Raw genomic sequence first — 16,855 nt, 5'->3', positions numbered from 1 at the left:
ACCTTTATTACAGGTGCAAATATTTATTAAGGAGCGTAAGGAAGGCAACAATGGGATCGATGTCACATTTACAAACGATTACTATAGAGTACTAAGTAGGCAACAATAGCTAGGACAGATATCACATGTACAAATGTAGTATCTATTTCTAAATTAAGAATATATTTATAACTTGTATCACTATACATTTTATGAAAACATCTGTTAAATGGTCTTGTATAATATATGTGAAATAACAATAAGATGACCTTATTTGCATGTAACGACGCTTCACATTGAAAAGGATTTTAAAACGCAAAATTAAATAAATGACCTTGAAAAATTGAAGTTCTTGGAATAAATTTGTTGTTTCTGGTTAAAAAATCCTTAATTCTCGGAACACGATTAAATAAATGTTCACCGAAATATCGAAAAGAAGACCTTATTCGGAAAACAATCTATAGCATACCTTTGATATTTTATTCTATTTGGAAAATACGCGGTGCCTTAGCATACATTTGATATTTTAATACATTCCAGTATTAGAGTTTGCCATTTTGTAAAAAAAAAAAACTGGTATATTGTTAAAAACTATATATAACAATATATGTTTTTTTAAGCTTTTTACAACACAAAAAGTACGCCAAATACATTAATGAAATTGCTCAAACTGATCATATCAATCTAAAAGCGAACTTAATGTGACATTTCGTGTTTTCTTCGTTTTTTAAGCTGGTATTTCACCACTTCGGTTTAATTTTTATCAATATTACTTGTCATAAATCACCATGTAACATGTATTATCTTTACACGGAGACTAGGAAGTCGACCACAAAATACAACTTTAATGAGAATGTCGTCTATTAATGTTAATGTTAACTTTTTCCTCAATGAAGTTCCTTTTCATTCATAATAATATGACAATTGAGTGCGTGGGTCATTATTTATGAACGACTGTTCTAAAAGAGGGACGAAAGATACCAAAGGGACAGTCAAACTCACAAATCTAAAACAAACTGACAACGCCATGGCTAAAAATGAAAAAGACAAACAAACAACAGCACACACGACACAACATAGAAAACTAAACAATAAACAACACGAACCCCACGAAATTTAAGCTAAACTAGTGACAGTTTACATTGGTAATTTCTGTATTATATTTTTGTTTTAAGCAGAACTTTCATTGAAAATGATGGTTTGATTAATATCGTAAAATATATTTTAATCTGTGTTCTTGTTACATATGATGAAATATGGGTTATACGCCAATTACATAAAAATAAATTAAAAACAAACAAACATCTACAGATCATAGTATGAGTATGTATTTAACAAACGAAAAGAGTCTACATTATATAACAACCTGTAAAACTAACAGGAATGCCGAAATGGTGTGGACATTTTTACGAGAGATTACCAAAGAGCCATCAACTTCACATCTCTTAAATGAAAAATATCATAACAGCAAAAATATTGACAATACTTCTTATTTAGTGTCCAAAACATAGCAAAGTGGCAAGTTAATATATATTTACATTTTCTGTAAAATTAAATTTAAGAATATTAAGGTATTCAAAACCCATTTCTTAAGTTTGTTTTGGGGTGGATGGGGGGTTCTAATCCGTGCATAGATTGTGTTAGCTGTATATCCCACAACGTGTCGGTGTTTAATGCTTTTTGACATTGTTTTTTGGTTCAAACTGTTTTGATTTTTAGCACTACTGATGAGTTAAACGTAGACGTATCACGCGTTTTGTGTACCAAATTATATTCCTGGAATTTTTGATGATTTTTTACAACCACATAGTTGATAAATTTAATGGTAGACAGATAGTTTCAGATGATTTTGCCAGCTCAGTTGTCAACTTTGTGTGTTGAAATAATATATCATTGATGTCATTTCCTATTATTTTAATGTTTATAATAGTTAATTGAAATTTTCGAAACACAAAGGTTTTTCTACACTAGATATAGATTGCTTTTCTCGTACTTAAAACAATTTCTTGGTTTTTGTTTTTTGACTTCCAACTGTTTTTATTCTAGCCTTGCGGAAAAGAAACTAGCATTCTCAATTCTTAATTTGGTATCTCTGATTAGTTTAACAGGCCAGTAATTCCCAAAACCATAATAATTTTTTTTTATGAATTAAGTCTGTGATCAATCTCGTGAGAATAATTTATTCGCACACCACACTGAACGGAGTTCGACATGAACAAGGAAGGCATTAAAAAAATTTGCATTACTTTCTGAGCTGCATCCAATTCTAACTACAAATCAAATGTTTTACAATGCTTTCAATCTTATATAGATATAAATGGGAGAATTGTATGAATAGACTTTTAGTGGATATAGATTTATCTACACGAGGAAGTATATCATCATATCAATTTATTTTGATAAATAAATTTTGATAAATGAAAATACCACCACAAATACGACTCACTTCCTTGTAATATTAACAACACAGAAAATTAATATTAACAACATAGAAAATTAAAGACTATGAAACAAAAACCCCACCAACAACTGGGGTGCTCACGGAAAGAATGCCGAATTAAAAGTTTGAAAACTCGTTGTTCAAGACAAAAGATAGTCATGACTGATACTTGTATAATCAACGCATACATTAAAACATTAAGAACAGTACTATATTCAAGTGAAAAGCAACACCTTTAAAATCAATCAAGTGGTGATATCAGATGCTCCGGAAGATATTATACGTATCAACCGACACTGAGTGTTTTGAGTAACATTCGAAGTAAATTAAGTGTCCACCGATAAAGAGTCCTTTGAGGACCAGTCACATAACTGTAAAAAATGAACTAACAGTGATACATTTGAGGACAAGTGATAAAAATGTTAACTATTACCATGCTGTGACCGTCAAGTGACGGGCTTACCCAAACCACCGTTATTTGGCTCCAATGGGTCTCCATACTTTCAGAGATCAACGTCATGATCATTATTTCAAAATTTATGCATGTTCCCTTAATCTATTGTCATATTTGTCATGTTTAAGTTGCATTTTGAGCTCAAATACGAAATTGGAAAATTGAAATCGGGTAAAACTGATTATCTGGAGTCGTAGGCCTCCCTTCTGTGTCTTACTTTCAAAAATTGCGAAAATCCTAGGTGTATAACTTTTGATTGTAATTAGTATTGAAATACGCATAGGAAACGACTACTTCCATTTTGAGATTTAGTTGAGGTTAAAAATCGGAAAAAATCGTGAATGACCTTCTTTAGACTGCTGTTCCTAGATCAGTGCAAAGATCTAAGAACTGATGGAGTGAATGCGTTAACTGGGATCTACTCTAAATGCAGACTACAGCTGGATACCTATAGCAGCATCCCTCGGGTCAAGAAATAGGACGAAAGTTGAATCAAATTGACGCTTTTTGCACCTGATGACGAATTTTCCCGACTACCCATCCTCGCCTCTAGACCCCAACCACCCTGCCTCGTAAAACGTAACTTAGGAACAATGTTTCAGCTACTATGTAAAGATCATTAGCATATTTTTTCAATTAAACTTAAGGGGGTTCGCGGGTCTAAATCATTTATATAGGATTTCTCTATATTTTTCTATAAATGAACTTTATCTTATAGTTAATAGAAAATTAAAATAAAAAAGTGGGGTCACCGTTAATTTGCGCTCACAATCTGCCTTCGAAAGAAGCATACATTTTTGTAAAGGTGGTTGAAGTAATAGGAGAAATATAGATAATATCGAAATAAAAAAAGAAATTTATTACAGAAATCGCTCAAATTTTACAATAATTTAGTTTAAGTACAGCTTATATGGAAATTATATTTAAAAATATATGTCACCGATGAGTTAAAAAAAGATATTTCAATTTTAAAGCCAAAAAAGGTCATTTTTCCACCAAAGGGAGATAATTTGGAACTTTTTCAATGATGTACACATTTTAAATGTCATCTGGGGCCAACACGAATTGATTGTTTTGAATGATTTTTGTACCATATGATAAAGTAACAACTACAAAAGGTAATAAATAAAATTTGTGGTGAAAAACAAATGTTTAATTTTTTCTGAAATTTTTATACCCTCGAGCCTCCTTAATTATCGAACTATCTGACAATGCACTGGCAAAACAGGAAAACCGGCCAAAAGACAAACTATATACAAAACACAACGAACCCACCAAAACAATGGGGTTATACCAGGTTCTGTAATAGTTTTAATAAAAAGTAAGACCTTGATGACCATTAACAGTGCTGTAAGTTTATATTGATAGTTAATCCTATCAGTACAGTTGTTTGAACTAATAATAAGTCCTTTTATGATCATTAGCAGTGCTTATAGCTTGAACAAATAGTCTGTCCTTTGATGGTCAGTCACGATACTGTCTTTCGGCTAATGAATTTTTTAGGGACCAAAAACAACCAAATTCGAATATAAAATTGAGAATTGAAATGGGGAGTGTGTCAAAGAGACAACAACCCGACCATAGAAGAACAGACAACAGCAGAAGGTCACCAACAGGTCTTCAATGCAGCGAATATATATATATATATATATCTCGATAGATAATAAGTTATTTGAAGGTCAATCACAGTTTAAGGACGCATTAAACTATTAGGTTCTCACTTTTGATATCAACCGCAACTTCTCAAGTGGACTAATATTGTAGTGTTATCCTGGAGTTATTTTGTATTGTATTCTTACCATTTTGTCAATACAAGGATGTACATTTTGTATCTTTTGATTTTAATTGGATATCAATCTGTTATCGATGTCAATTTAAATATCCAAAATTACATCTTGTACTTAAAAGTTAATAAATATATATTAGATGCACTAAGATGGTACTTCGAAAGACTTTTATTGCATCCTTTTCGGTTTGGAAGACCTCCAACGAGAAAAGAAAAAAACTCATAAAATTATCAATATTAAATATTTCAAACATTAACATCGTATTAAAATTAAATTACTTAAGAATAAAAGCTCATAAATATAAAGGAAGAAAACGCGGAAAATTTACAAAATACTGAATCGCTTAAAGTGTGAGAGAATGCATTTGACTCAACACTGCACGTTAAAAACGATTATATCATATATAAACAAATAACATAACATCAAAAATAGAGTCGAAAAAACAGAACTATCAAAATAACCAGGCATCAATTGTATATACTGACATGCAATTTGCAGTCAATATACAATTCTTCAAAAGTTGAAGTGTTTGTTGTTTAATCAAAACTTTCGTATTCTCAGAAACAGAGCCAAAGACACACAAGACGATTCCAAGTTTAAAATTATAAATTTTCCTCACCTAAGCGGTAATAAACAAATCTCATCTGCGTCTCGTTACGTGTCTATTTCATTTGAATTAATCAGTTTATGTTAAAGATTTTAACTGATTTAGTCATTAAAACGACATGATTAAAGCTCAAATATGAAAAATCTACCATACACCAAACAATGTCACTTTTCAGATGGTTTTTGTCAAAAATGAAAGTTCATTCTCAACCTTTATATATGTTATGTGTTATCAAACATACAACTTACATTTCAATATTAAGGATGAACACGAATTCGGCCACTTTCGTTTTACACGAAAACCGTCTAAAATTGAACTTAAATGCTAGAATTGTGAAGATTTCAGTAATTTAGCATGACTTAATGGTGCTGGTACCCAATATATGTGCTTTGTATTATCAAAAACAGCCCATATTTATGTAGCAGAAGCATTCTACTGTCCAATAAATAAATAAAGATTACATTTGAACAATTTTGTGAAACTGCTATATTTTGGGGCCAAAAAGGGGTTTTACTGGACCTACTCCTTTATAACACAAGGGTTTTCGATCTCACAAACTAGAAGAAAAAAAATCCTACTAGATTAAATCATCGACACAAGGACATAATTCGTAAATATAAATCAACATACATCTTATACGATGTATTTCACATCCAATCTTTTATGATAAGATTTTGAACAAAGCGCAAACATGTCGGCTCGCCTCAAAAGCTAACTAAACATTTAAACAAACTTATTCAGAAGGAAAATACTAGTAATTACGCTGTTTTCAGGTAAAATAAAAGGATGGCATTTGTTAGCTTTTTATAGTGATTCACTCATCTCAAACCAGTTGGTGGCATGATACGGGTTATGTTCTCATATATTTTATAATGATATGATACTAAACCCCTAACTGGAGGTATTGTACTTGATTTTCATCTGATGATGAAAATAATCTTTCAATCAGTTTAATTGAGGACTGAAGCTTGCATGTCAGTCACTGTTTTTAGTTAATGTATGTATCATAGTAATTTTGCTTAGTTTCTTTCATTATCTTTTATTACATCGAACTATGATTTCCTTTGAACTGAGTTTTACTTTGCATATTTCTGTGTGTTTGTTTATTCTATATTGGCTAGAGATATAGGGAAAGGGTTGACATATCACAGTATATATATGTTTGATCCCTGCCGCATGTTTTGCCTGTCCCAAATCAGGCCTTTGATAGTCTTGTATGTTTTTTTAATCTTAGTTCATTTTTATCTTTTGAAGTTTAGTATGACGTCCATTTCAACTGACCTAGTAGACATTTTTGTTTATGGGCCTGCAGAATTCCGCCTCCGGATGCGAGATTTTCTCGCTGTGTTGAAGATCTATTGGTGGTCTACGGCTGTTTTCTGCTGTTTTTGGTAGAGTTGTTGTCTTTTCGAAATATCCCTATTTTCATTCACAATTCTACTTTAGTTTTTAAATTTACCATTAATACAGGATGGTCTTGAGTTACTAGTTACTTTCGTCTTTTATATTTCTTATTAGTCTTTGCTTGTTGTGTAGATACACAGCTTTTTAATTAGCTTTTGAGTTTTCCTGATATGGATAAATCAAGCGGGGCACTTCGACCATTGTCGACTACATGGATTCTCCATAAAGATATTTGTCTTTTTGTTTATACTCGTACTTAAAATTAGCACTTGATCAACAAAGTGTGTATATGTCATAATGTTTACTATACTGTTCTAGATTACATTTACTGTCAACTACAAAAGCTTTTTGTATTGGCGTCTCTTATAGATTTAATTGTATTTTTTTTTTGGCTTATTTAATTAAGTAATCTATGATCTTTGAATATCTATGATGTTTGTTTACACAATTTTATCTCAATTATTTTCATACTAACTCATTAAGTCTGTTTGAGTTGCTCACACAATTTAGTTAATGTAACGGAAATTTATAAATTTATACAAATTTCATAAAAGTGTGAGGTTTTACTAGAATAAAACCAGGTTTAACCTATCATCTTTCCGAAAAAGCCTGTAATCAGGTCAGGAATGTTACAATTGGTTGTCGTGGTTTCGTTTGTTGATGTAGTAGAGTTTCGTTTGTTGATGTAGTAGAGTGTTGTTTAGACAGTTTTTTTGGACTTCTCTTTTTGAATTTGCTTCAGTGTTTGATACTTTAAACCCTGGGTATATCACACTCGAGGCAAATTCGCTTCAATTTTTGTATATTTGAATTGAGCTTTATATGAAAAAATCCAAAAATGCACAAAATTTAAAGGTTTTTAAAATTCTTTTTTTTTAGTTACCAAAATTTCATTAAGCATTCTTACTATCAATTTACCGAAGGTTTCTGCATATATTATTCAAATATTGACGAGAAAATTGAAATGTATACTATCGTGAAAAATCAAACTAAATATATTTACATCCAGTTATAATATAACAGTTATTCTGTAAATTTGTAAGTTAAAGACTTCTTATTGATAAAATGCAAAAGTAAGTTAATTACATTATCCAGCAAACAACTTATTCAGGAAAAAATTAAATAACGAAAAAAAATTACTCCAAGGAAAATTCAAATCAACAAGTCTCTCATCAAATGACAGGATTGTTCTGTTAGTTCTGACTTTCTAAGCGACGTTTCTCAGTATCGTTCCATAATGGATCTATGATGAGTTTCTTCAAACTTCAAAATAACCCCAAAATGTAACGCAAGGAAACCCCTTCGTTATATCCTTATTTTGTTACCGGGTTAAGTCGAACATAAAGGCTTTCAGACGTAAGCGACTTATTTTCGGGGAATACATTTTGATTTTTGTTATTGTACTAGACAGCAGGTGATTTCTATTAGTTCTTATGCTGTTTTGGATTCGTTATGGGAAAGAGAATTAAGAACTTTACCCTTGTCCATTAATAAGTAAAATCATTACTTCCTTGTTCTAAGCAGGAAGTTCAAACGTAAAACTTTATTATCGATCTAAGATACTCTGATATGTCATCTCAATGTATATTACGTCTCCTTTTCTTCTTTGGAAATTATTCTTAGTATTCCTCCGAGAGTTGCACAATGACATCAAATTATAAGTGTGATAAGATTAAAATATTATATTAAGTCATTTTTCTAACTTTTGTTTTCCTGTTTCTTATGAATCCATGAAATTATTGACAGTTTATTTTACAAAAGAGGATAATAACCTTTGGGAAAACATGGTAAAGTTATTCTTTCTGATAACAATTGACAAGCTAAACGGTTTTTATTTTATTTTGCAGTTTTCTGTAGCATAAAACCATTTGTTCCAATGATTGACTGGGACAGAGCCATATAGAAGTTCCTGTACTTTCCCTTCCAGCAGTATAATCCTTGCTAAAATGGGTCGTCCGATTTTCCAAAATATACTTGTTCACCAGTAGCAATGCGAATTATCGCTCTTCATCAAGGTCGATCTACCTTGGAATATTTTTGTTCAACTTCAAAAATAAGAACTGTAATAGTTAAATGGTACAATGGATAGATTGATAAAAAAAAACCAAGGCAAATAATATGGTTTATATATGTGTAACCGAAAGATTGAATAGATACTAATGGAACAACAATCTTTTGAACTATTAAAAAACAAACCAACGATATCAAATGGGGGTTAGAATATGCAACGGATTTTTGAAATGTTAAAAAGGACCCCGCTCCTCTGACAAAACAATTGTAATACTGAGAACATATTTTTAATTAATTTGAAAAGAGAAGAAGATATCAACTACTCTGCATTTTGTCCTCTCATACCACATTGTATACATAATAAATGAAAATCTAGAGGGAATTAAACCGACACGAAAGGGAAAATACCCACCCACCCGTTTAAAAGAAAAGTATAAAAAGAACTCTAAACAAGATAGATGAAGTAAAAAGTGCAAATCTGAAGTACCTAGCTATATTTAAATTCTGACAACCATCTCTTATTACTCAGAAAACTGCAAGGTACAGACAAATAGTAATTATGTCTGCTTCCTGGTTCGATAGATATGTAATGTGTTATCAGTACATGATGAAGACGTACAGGGGAGTATAATAACTTATCAACCGAGCATATATTACATCCAGAGGGGATAATAACAGCATAAAAAAGGAAACCAACTGAGAATATCAATGCAAAACAGTGTCTGTTCTGTGGAAAAGCGATCTCATGATATATTGTATCTTTGAAGAAAAAAGCGTATATGACTTTTAAAATAAAATGTTCATATATCCTAAAGTATTTTTTCAATAATGCAAATATGTAAAAACAAGATTTGATATAAAAACAATAGGGAAATTTCAAATATCAATGTGAAATCGAAAAAGATGGAAATCACTGACGTTAGAAGAAGAGTTACACCTCGGTGTTGTTCCCAAATTACCATACATTGTAAACGTACACAATTATTCTTTATTATTTTTTACACAAAGTTTTACATTTGGAATTTTGGGTCTTTTAACGGCTGACTATGCGGTATGAAATTTGCTCATTGTTAAAGGCTGTTGTGTGACCTATAGTTAATAATGTCTGTATCATTTTGGTATATTAAATTCCATATTTAGCCCGAGCTTCACTCGTTCATGCACAATATGGTTTTAATTAATCTTGTATACATCGTATCAGGAAATAAGCACACATAACAGGTTAAAAGCACACAAAACTAAAAATGTCATGCACGCAATCGGATGATATGATCTAGCAAGACTGGGTAAATTCCTCATATATACCAGGATTAAAATTGTGTACGCTAGACGAGCATTCGTCTACAGGATCAATTTCACTACAGCTCGAATATTTTTTTCAAAAGTTTAGTATATTAAATGTCCTCTTGATACAAAAGCCATCATTAGTGATTCTCAAAGACATTTGATCATACCGATAGAGTATACCAAGAAAGTACATTTTCCAATCTATCTATATAGTAATAGCAAAATTGAACAGATGCAAAAGGAGACAACAGTTATAACATTAACGATCGCAAAACAAACCGAATAATATTATTGCCAGTATTTCTGTTCTAAAAGTAATAGTGTTTATCTAACTGAGTAACCTACTACAACTAAGTACCTTTTTATGAATATATATGACGTCAAGATTCCAGAAACTCTAATCGGTTTGAAAGCTTCAATTTTCAACGATGTATACCACATGCATTTGTAATAAAACGCAAACAAGGTCCATGATTTTAGAGTTCATATGTCATTGTTTGAGATAACAACATTCGCAATCTAAAGAAATTTAACAGTAGTATACCGGTGTTAAAAAGTCAAGACTCGATTGGTAGAAAACCAATCCCGGTTACAAACTAAAACAGCGTGGAATACATGAACTATAAGAGGAAAAAGGAACAACAGCAACACTGAAGTGCAACAAAAACAAACACTAACATACCTAGAAACGAACTATTTGATAAAAACTGTCTAATTCCTGACTTGATACAGTTTTATGGCTAGCCAAACCTCCCACTTTTATGACAATATAAAAACAAAATCGCTAAAATACGCTACGTCATGAAAATATAACACTAACACACGCAAAAACGCTCATCACAAAGGAACGAACAAGCAATTAATAGTTTACCCTTAGTCAGTCATAACATTTCTTTAAGACTTTAAACTTTAATACTATATAACATCTACAATCGCTCTTAGTAGTTAAAAACAGGATGAATGTGGACCACAAAAAACTAACTAATCTACAATTGTTAAATAGTCAATAAAGTTTTCATTGATATATTTTAGTTTCTTGTGTACAATTTGGAAATTAGTATGGCGTTCATTATCACTGGACTAGTATATATTTGTTTAGGGGCCAGCTGAAGGACGCCTCCGGGTGCGGGAATTTCTCGCTACATTGAAGACCTGTTGGTGACCCTCTGTTGTTGTTTTTTATTTGGTCGGGTTGTTGTCTCTTGACACATTCCCCATTTCCATTCTCAATTTTATTGTATACCTACGTCTTTTTTAACACATTCTAACGTATGAAAATCGTACACTAAAATAGCCTACCTTCAGAACGTATTCTTTCTTATTGTGATTTATAAGAAACACCAAAGAGCAACTTCCATCTCTATCTTCATTAGAAAAATAGTTCAAAGGTTTGTCTCCTAACAAAATATAGTCTTTCCCCACTCTCCATTCCTTATTAGGGACATCCAGCGAGGTAGGTGGTGTTTGAGTTAACATTCTAGTCTTTAAAACCTCTTTTAAAGACTGTAAACTTTGTTCATCTCCACTTACACTATGATTTCGCTGCTTTAGTAACTGTAAAGCGTCTAATATACCCTGGTGATTACACTGTGATGTTCGTTCATTTAGTGAGCTAGAGTCAATTATATCGTTTGCATTACTTTTTATCAATTTCTCATTTTCTTCTTTTACTCGCACAAAAGCAAGACTTATTGTTGCTAGTTTATCTTTCTGGGTTTGAATTGTCTCAGTCAACTGTTTAATTATCTTATCTTTTGAATCACATTCCTCGATTTTTTTCACTAATTGTATTTGTAGAGTTTCTGCAAAACTCTCCATAGCTACACGTCCTTGAACATGAAGCGGTGTTCTATTATTATCTATCATATTCAACGTGCCGTTTTGAAATTTTTCGGGAGACGAATGTCCATTCTGTCCACCGTTTGGAATAAAAATACAACTATCCTCGCTTCGCCTCTGATCTTTTCCTGGTCTATACTGATTTGCTGACGGATGACTATTAGGTCGGTTATAGACTTTCAGGTCTGTATGTGTTATTGGTGCTGACTGTCGAGTAAATCCTGTTAAATCACTACTATATCTCACAAAATTATCGTTCTTTTGAGATGTGGAAGGCGGGATTGACATAGACGCAGGTGAATGTACATTAGAAGGCAATGAGCGATTGACTTGTAGAGGTACCTGTCGAATTTGTTGGTTCCCTATATGTCCAAAGTTCGTTTGAATTGCTGAAATATTTAGAACGTTTACAAGTTTTATTGAATAATCATAAGTGATCAAAACTGTGAAAAAAAAAATATCAACAAAACAAAAAGACAACTAGTATATATAAAACTTATCAGGTCATATGATATGAATAATCTATGAAAATTTGAGCAGGTTTAAAATTATGTAGGTGACCCAAACAATTTATTACATTTAACAAAAAACAACGTAAAATCTTAATTTTGACAGTGAATATCTATTTGGGGAAATATCTAGTGGTTGTCTACCTTCAAGGAAATGGAAAGTTTTAATTGCTATCATGCATTTATTGGGGAATTAATGTTGACTTGATTTATTTCCATGTTATTATCCAAAGTGTGACATGCTCATAAGCTGTGATCGGCAGTGTTTTAGTCCATATTGGTTAGAAACCATGTGTTTACAAACAAATACACATTCAGATGAAAAATGAAGAGCTCAATGTTATCTGAGAAAGACAGATCCTTTAAAAGAATCATTGACAGACAACCAATGAATTTTTTTATGAGGGGTTGAGAATACAGAATGCAATCTCCTTTTGAAGACATGGTGACATTGTTTTTATCAAAACGTATATGGGAGAATCATTAATTACAAATGATTAAGATTATCATCAATTTCAATTAATTCTGATCACATGTTTAGGAAATGTCAGGCTCGGATGCAACGTGCAGATGAACGATCTTTCGCAACGTTTGTCTGGTTTGTGCTAATAAGTGGTGTTTGTAGTTATAGTTTTCATTAAATTTTGTCACTAAATCAGAAAGAGCCAAATGTATTTTCTCTATTACGTTGTTTGTTATATACATGTCTATAGAGTTGTATATTTATAACCAATCGAACATTGTCCTATCTCAATATTTTTATTAACTTACCAATCATATTTTGCCGAAGAAGTTCGGCAGTGTTGTGATGATTATTGCCTTCAGCTTCGTCAGATGGTGTCTTCTCATTGTTATTCTTTATAAACAAGTTAGCATTGTGTTGTATGAATACTTTAACAATTTCTATGTATCCTCTGTAGGCACATAAATGAACAGCTGTGTCCCCTCTGTTGTTCTGTATTGATAAATCAGCACCACTAAAATATAAATAGGTTACTTAAAAGATGTTCTATGTATCCATATGACATGTTTCTCATACTTGATTGTATATAGTTGTATCGCTTAAATGTATTCTATGTTGTTTTCTATGTTGTGTCATGCGTGCTGTTGTTTGTTTGTCTTTTTCATTTTTAGCATAGGCGTTGTCAGTTTGTTTTAGATTTATGAGTTTGACTGTCCCTTTGGTATCTTTCGTCCCTCCTTTTTAATCTGTCAATATTTTAAGTAGCATTATTTTGAGAAATAAATGGATTTATGTTCTATGTTATGTTGATTGTTTGTAGGGTTTTCGTGTTATCAACTAAAACACCATATCCCTAAACTTCGTACAGAATGGTTACGTGAAAGGAAAATCAAGTCTATTCTAAATGATATTTTTCAAACCATGACTATTCAAATGTTAAGGTTACAAAAGTTGATTATTTTAAAGACATATTGTCACCTGGACACAACCAGCTCAAAGGAATGATAGAATGTGAATGATGTATAATGTACTATGCCCTTTCGGATAAGGAGCTATTTAAATAAAAAAAAGTTTCTAAAGTTAAGTCATGTTAACTTTACTAAATCTAAAACTTCAAATCCCTGAGGCCAAATAAACATTAGATGATCCGATACAGATTATTTGAAGATAGCCTTCTCTGGCATTAAACATACCATTTATAGTTCGTTCTTATGTTGTACTTTTATACCACTGTCCCAGGTTAGGGGAGGGTTGGGATCCCGCTAACATGTTTAACCCCGACACATTATTTGTGTATGTGCCTGTCCCAAGTCAGGAGCCTGTAATTCAGTGGTTGTCGTTTGTTTATGTGTTTCATATTTGTTTTTCGTTCATTTTTTTACATAAATAAGGCCGTTAGTTTTCTCGTTTGAATTGTTTTACATTGTCTTATCTTGGCCTTTTATAGAAGAGGGACGAAAGATACCAAAGGAACAGTCAAACTCATATATCTAAAACAAACTGACAACGCCATGGCTAAAAATGAAAAAGACAAACAAACAACAGCACACACAACACAACATAGAAAACTAAAGAATAAACAACACGAACCCCACCAAAAAACTGGGGGTGATCTCAGGTGCTCCGGAAGGGTAAGCAGATCCTGCTCCACATGCGGCACCCGTCGTGTTGCTTATGTGATAACAAATCCGGTAAATGGTCTAATTCGGTAGGTCACATTCATGAAAGGGAAGGGGATTGTAGTTACGACGAAAGGAACATATCGATGACTATGCGGTATGGGCTTTGCTCATTGTTGAAGGCCGTATGGTGACCTATACTTGTTAATGTCTGTGTCCTTTTGGTCTTTTGTGGATAGTTGTCTCATTGGCAATCATACCACATCTTCTTTTTTTACATTTTACAGTTGCCGTCCAAATTTGCCGCCGTTATCTTGATTAACTGACTCAATTGGTTAATGTTTAATATGTTATTGTCGTCAAATTAGATGATATATTTTCCGTTGAAAACAAAGCAAAATCAGTATTTCAATTTTTTATCATTAAGGCTTTAATTTTGATCAGGAACCGACGAGATTCCATGAGATTGGGTTGATCAGGCATAAAGGATGCCCCATCTGCAATATCATTTTCGATTTTCAGTGGACCGTAAACATGTGGTTAAACTATTTGGCATTAAAATTAGAAAGATCATATCATAGGAAACATGAGCACAAGGTTTCAAGTTGATTGGACTTCAACTTCATCAAAAGCTACATCTACAAAAAAAACTTTAACTTGAAGAGGGACAGGCGGACGAACGGACGAACGGACAAACGAACGAACGGGGCATAACTATGGATAGTTGATTCGGAGTATGAGCCATTTGATCAGGGACTTTCCGTTTTGAATTTTCGTCAGCGTTCGGAAAGAAAACAAACAATGTATATTTATTATTTTACTTTTTACTTGTCTCTGTACATCCACCTAAGAGCGTCTTTGTTACACAAAATATTATTAATCTTTATTTTTAATTTAAAGGTTCTAATACTGAATATGGGTGAAATATTTTGTGATGGGTGTTTAATTTATGGGTATTTTTTCTTATGAATACATTTTTGCACCCGACACCATTGATCGTTATTTGTAAGGCAAGGTATGACATTCGAAATGATGTTTTTTTCTCTTTTTCATGTCGTGAATAAGAGCTACCCACCCGACGTGTACAAGACTTTTAAACACAACTATTTTAATTTTATTTGAAAATAAAATATTTACAAGGTAGTTTGTAGATCAAATATTTATTTACTTTATCATGTTTACACCAGGAATTGACTATAATGTCCAACACTATTCAAGTATGTGTGTACTATCAATGAAAGTAAATATGTACAGAAGGAACCATATCTAACGAAACTTTAACTTTTGACTTTTAATCTTTTTACTTACATCAAATTCAGATTTTAACTTATCTATACCAATTTTAATCATCGTTTGACCATAGAATTGTCGCATCATCAAAATAAAGGCATTACCATTGTATACTTGAAGGTGAATACACTTTTATTAAGATAATACGCATGTTGTTTTGGGTGTAAAATTAACTTACAATATATATTTGTATTCTTATCAGCAAAAATGTATTAAGTACATCATTTAACTGATAAGCACTTCCAGTATGTGGAAAACACCAGAACATTAACATGTACTAACATGGGGCAGCCTGAGAGCAGCCTTGATCTCAACCACACACACCTTTTAATGTAGTTGGCCTTAAGGTACTTTAATTACCTGTGAATTAGCAATTTTACACAATCAATATGTCCTCGGTCAGCAGCAGCATGGAGGGCTGTTGAACCCCACTGAACACGAGCGTTAATTTCACTTCCAAACTGAATTAAAACACGGCTGATATCATAATAACCATGACAACTACTGTAATATAACGGAGTAGCTTGCTTTGAATCCCGAATGTGAACTGTAAAATTTCTTTGAAGTAAATTGACAACTTTATCACAATAACCGCTCTTGCATGCTTCTATCAAGTCATCATTTTCACACATTTTTCATAATGATCACAATTTACAGTCAAAATTTCCTCATGCCGGCGTTTGCAGGCGACCATCTCTCGGTAACAAAATTTGTTAAATGAAGGAAGAAAACTGAAAAAAAAAATGTGATTTATATTAGCATGTTATGTCGTTAAAATACATATCATAAAAGAGAAACATCGGAATTAAGGAAAAGAAGAAAAAAATAAATATTTAAAATGTCAAATGTTAACAAATATGTCAAATCATGACAGGAATTATTCTTTTGACAAGTCGCAATTGATTGACGGCCAATTATTTTTTGTTAAATCCATTAAAAGTGCAATATATTTGATGTTCCTCTTTCCGAAAATAAATAATGATAGCACATTTTTACGTATAAAAGTCATATTAAGAAAATTATCATCATTTAGGAAAGTAATGCAGTCAAATTTAATGAACTTCCAAAATAGCCACATGTACTTCTTAATTGATGTTACATCCGATGTCTTATACCGCATATGCCGTTGTAAAGTCGAATAACTTTTCTTCCAAATGAAAAACAATG

The 16,855-nt window shown here is 32.0% G+C and overlaps 1 protein-coding gene across 4 annotated transcripts in view; it reads right to left on the bottom strand.

The window, feature by feature from the left end:
* LOC139513559 (uncharacterized) overlaps positions 1-16,855 on the bottom strand; it is a 53,432-nt gene that overhangs the window by 6,735 nt on the left and 29,842 nt on the right. For all 4 annotated transcript variants that reach the window (XM_071302183.1, XM_071302184.1, XM_071302185.1 and 1 more), the window contains 3 exons: positions 16,049-16,419; positions 13,088-13,293; positions 11,268-12,196 (listed from right to left, as the gene is read on the bottom strand). In XM_071302183.1, the coding sequence (XP_071158284.1) occupies positions 11,268-12,196; positions 13,088-13,293; positions 16,049-16,320 (1,407 nt within the window). In that variant the 5' untranslated portion in view covers positions 16,321-16,419. The remainder of the gene's footprint in view (positions 1-11,267; positions 12,197-13,087; positions 13,294-16,048; positions 16,420-16,855) is intronic.

This window comes from Mytilus edulis, chromosome 2 (assembly GCF_963676685.1).
Source record: "Mytilus edulis chromosome 2, xbMytEdul2.2, whole genome shotgun sequence".
In the NCBI taxonomy this organism is placed as follows: Eukaryota; Metazoa; Mollusca; class Bivalvia; order Mytilida; family Mytilidae; genus Mytilus; species Mytilus edulis.
The sequence above is the reverse complement of the archived record's forward strand: the minus strand, read 5'-3'. Positions and strand labels throughout refer to the sequence as shown.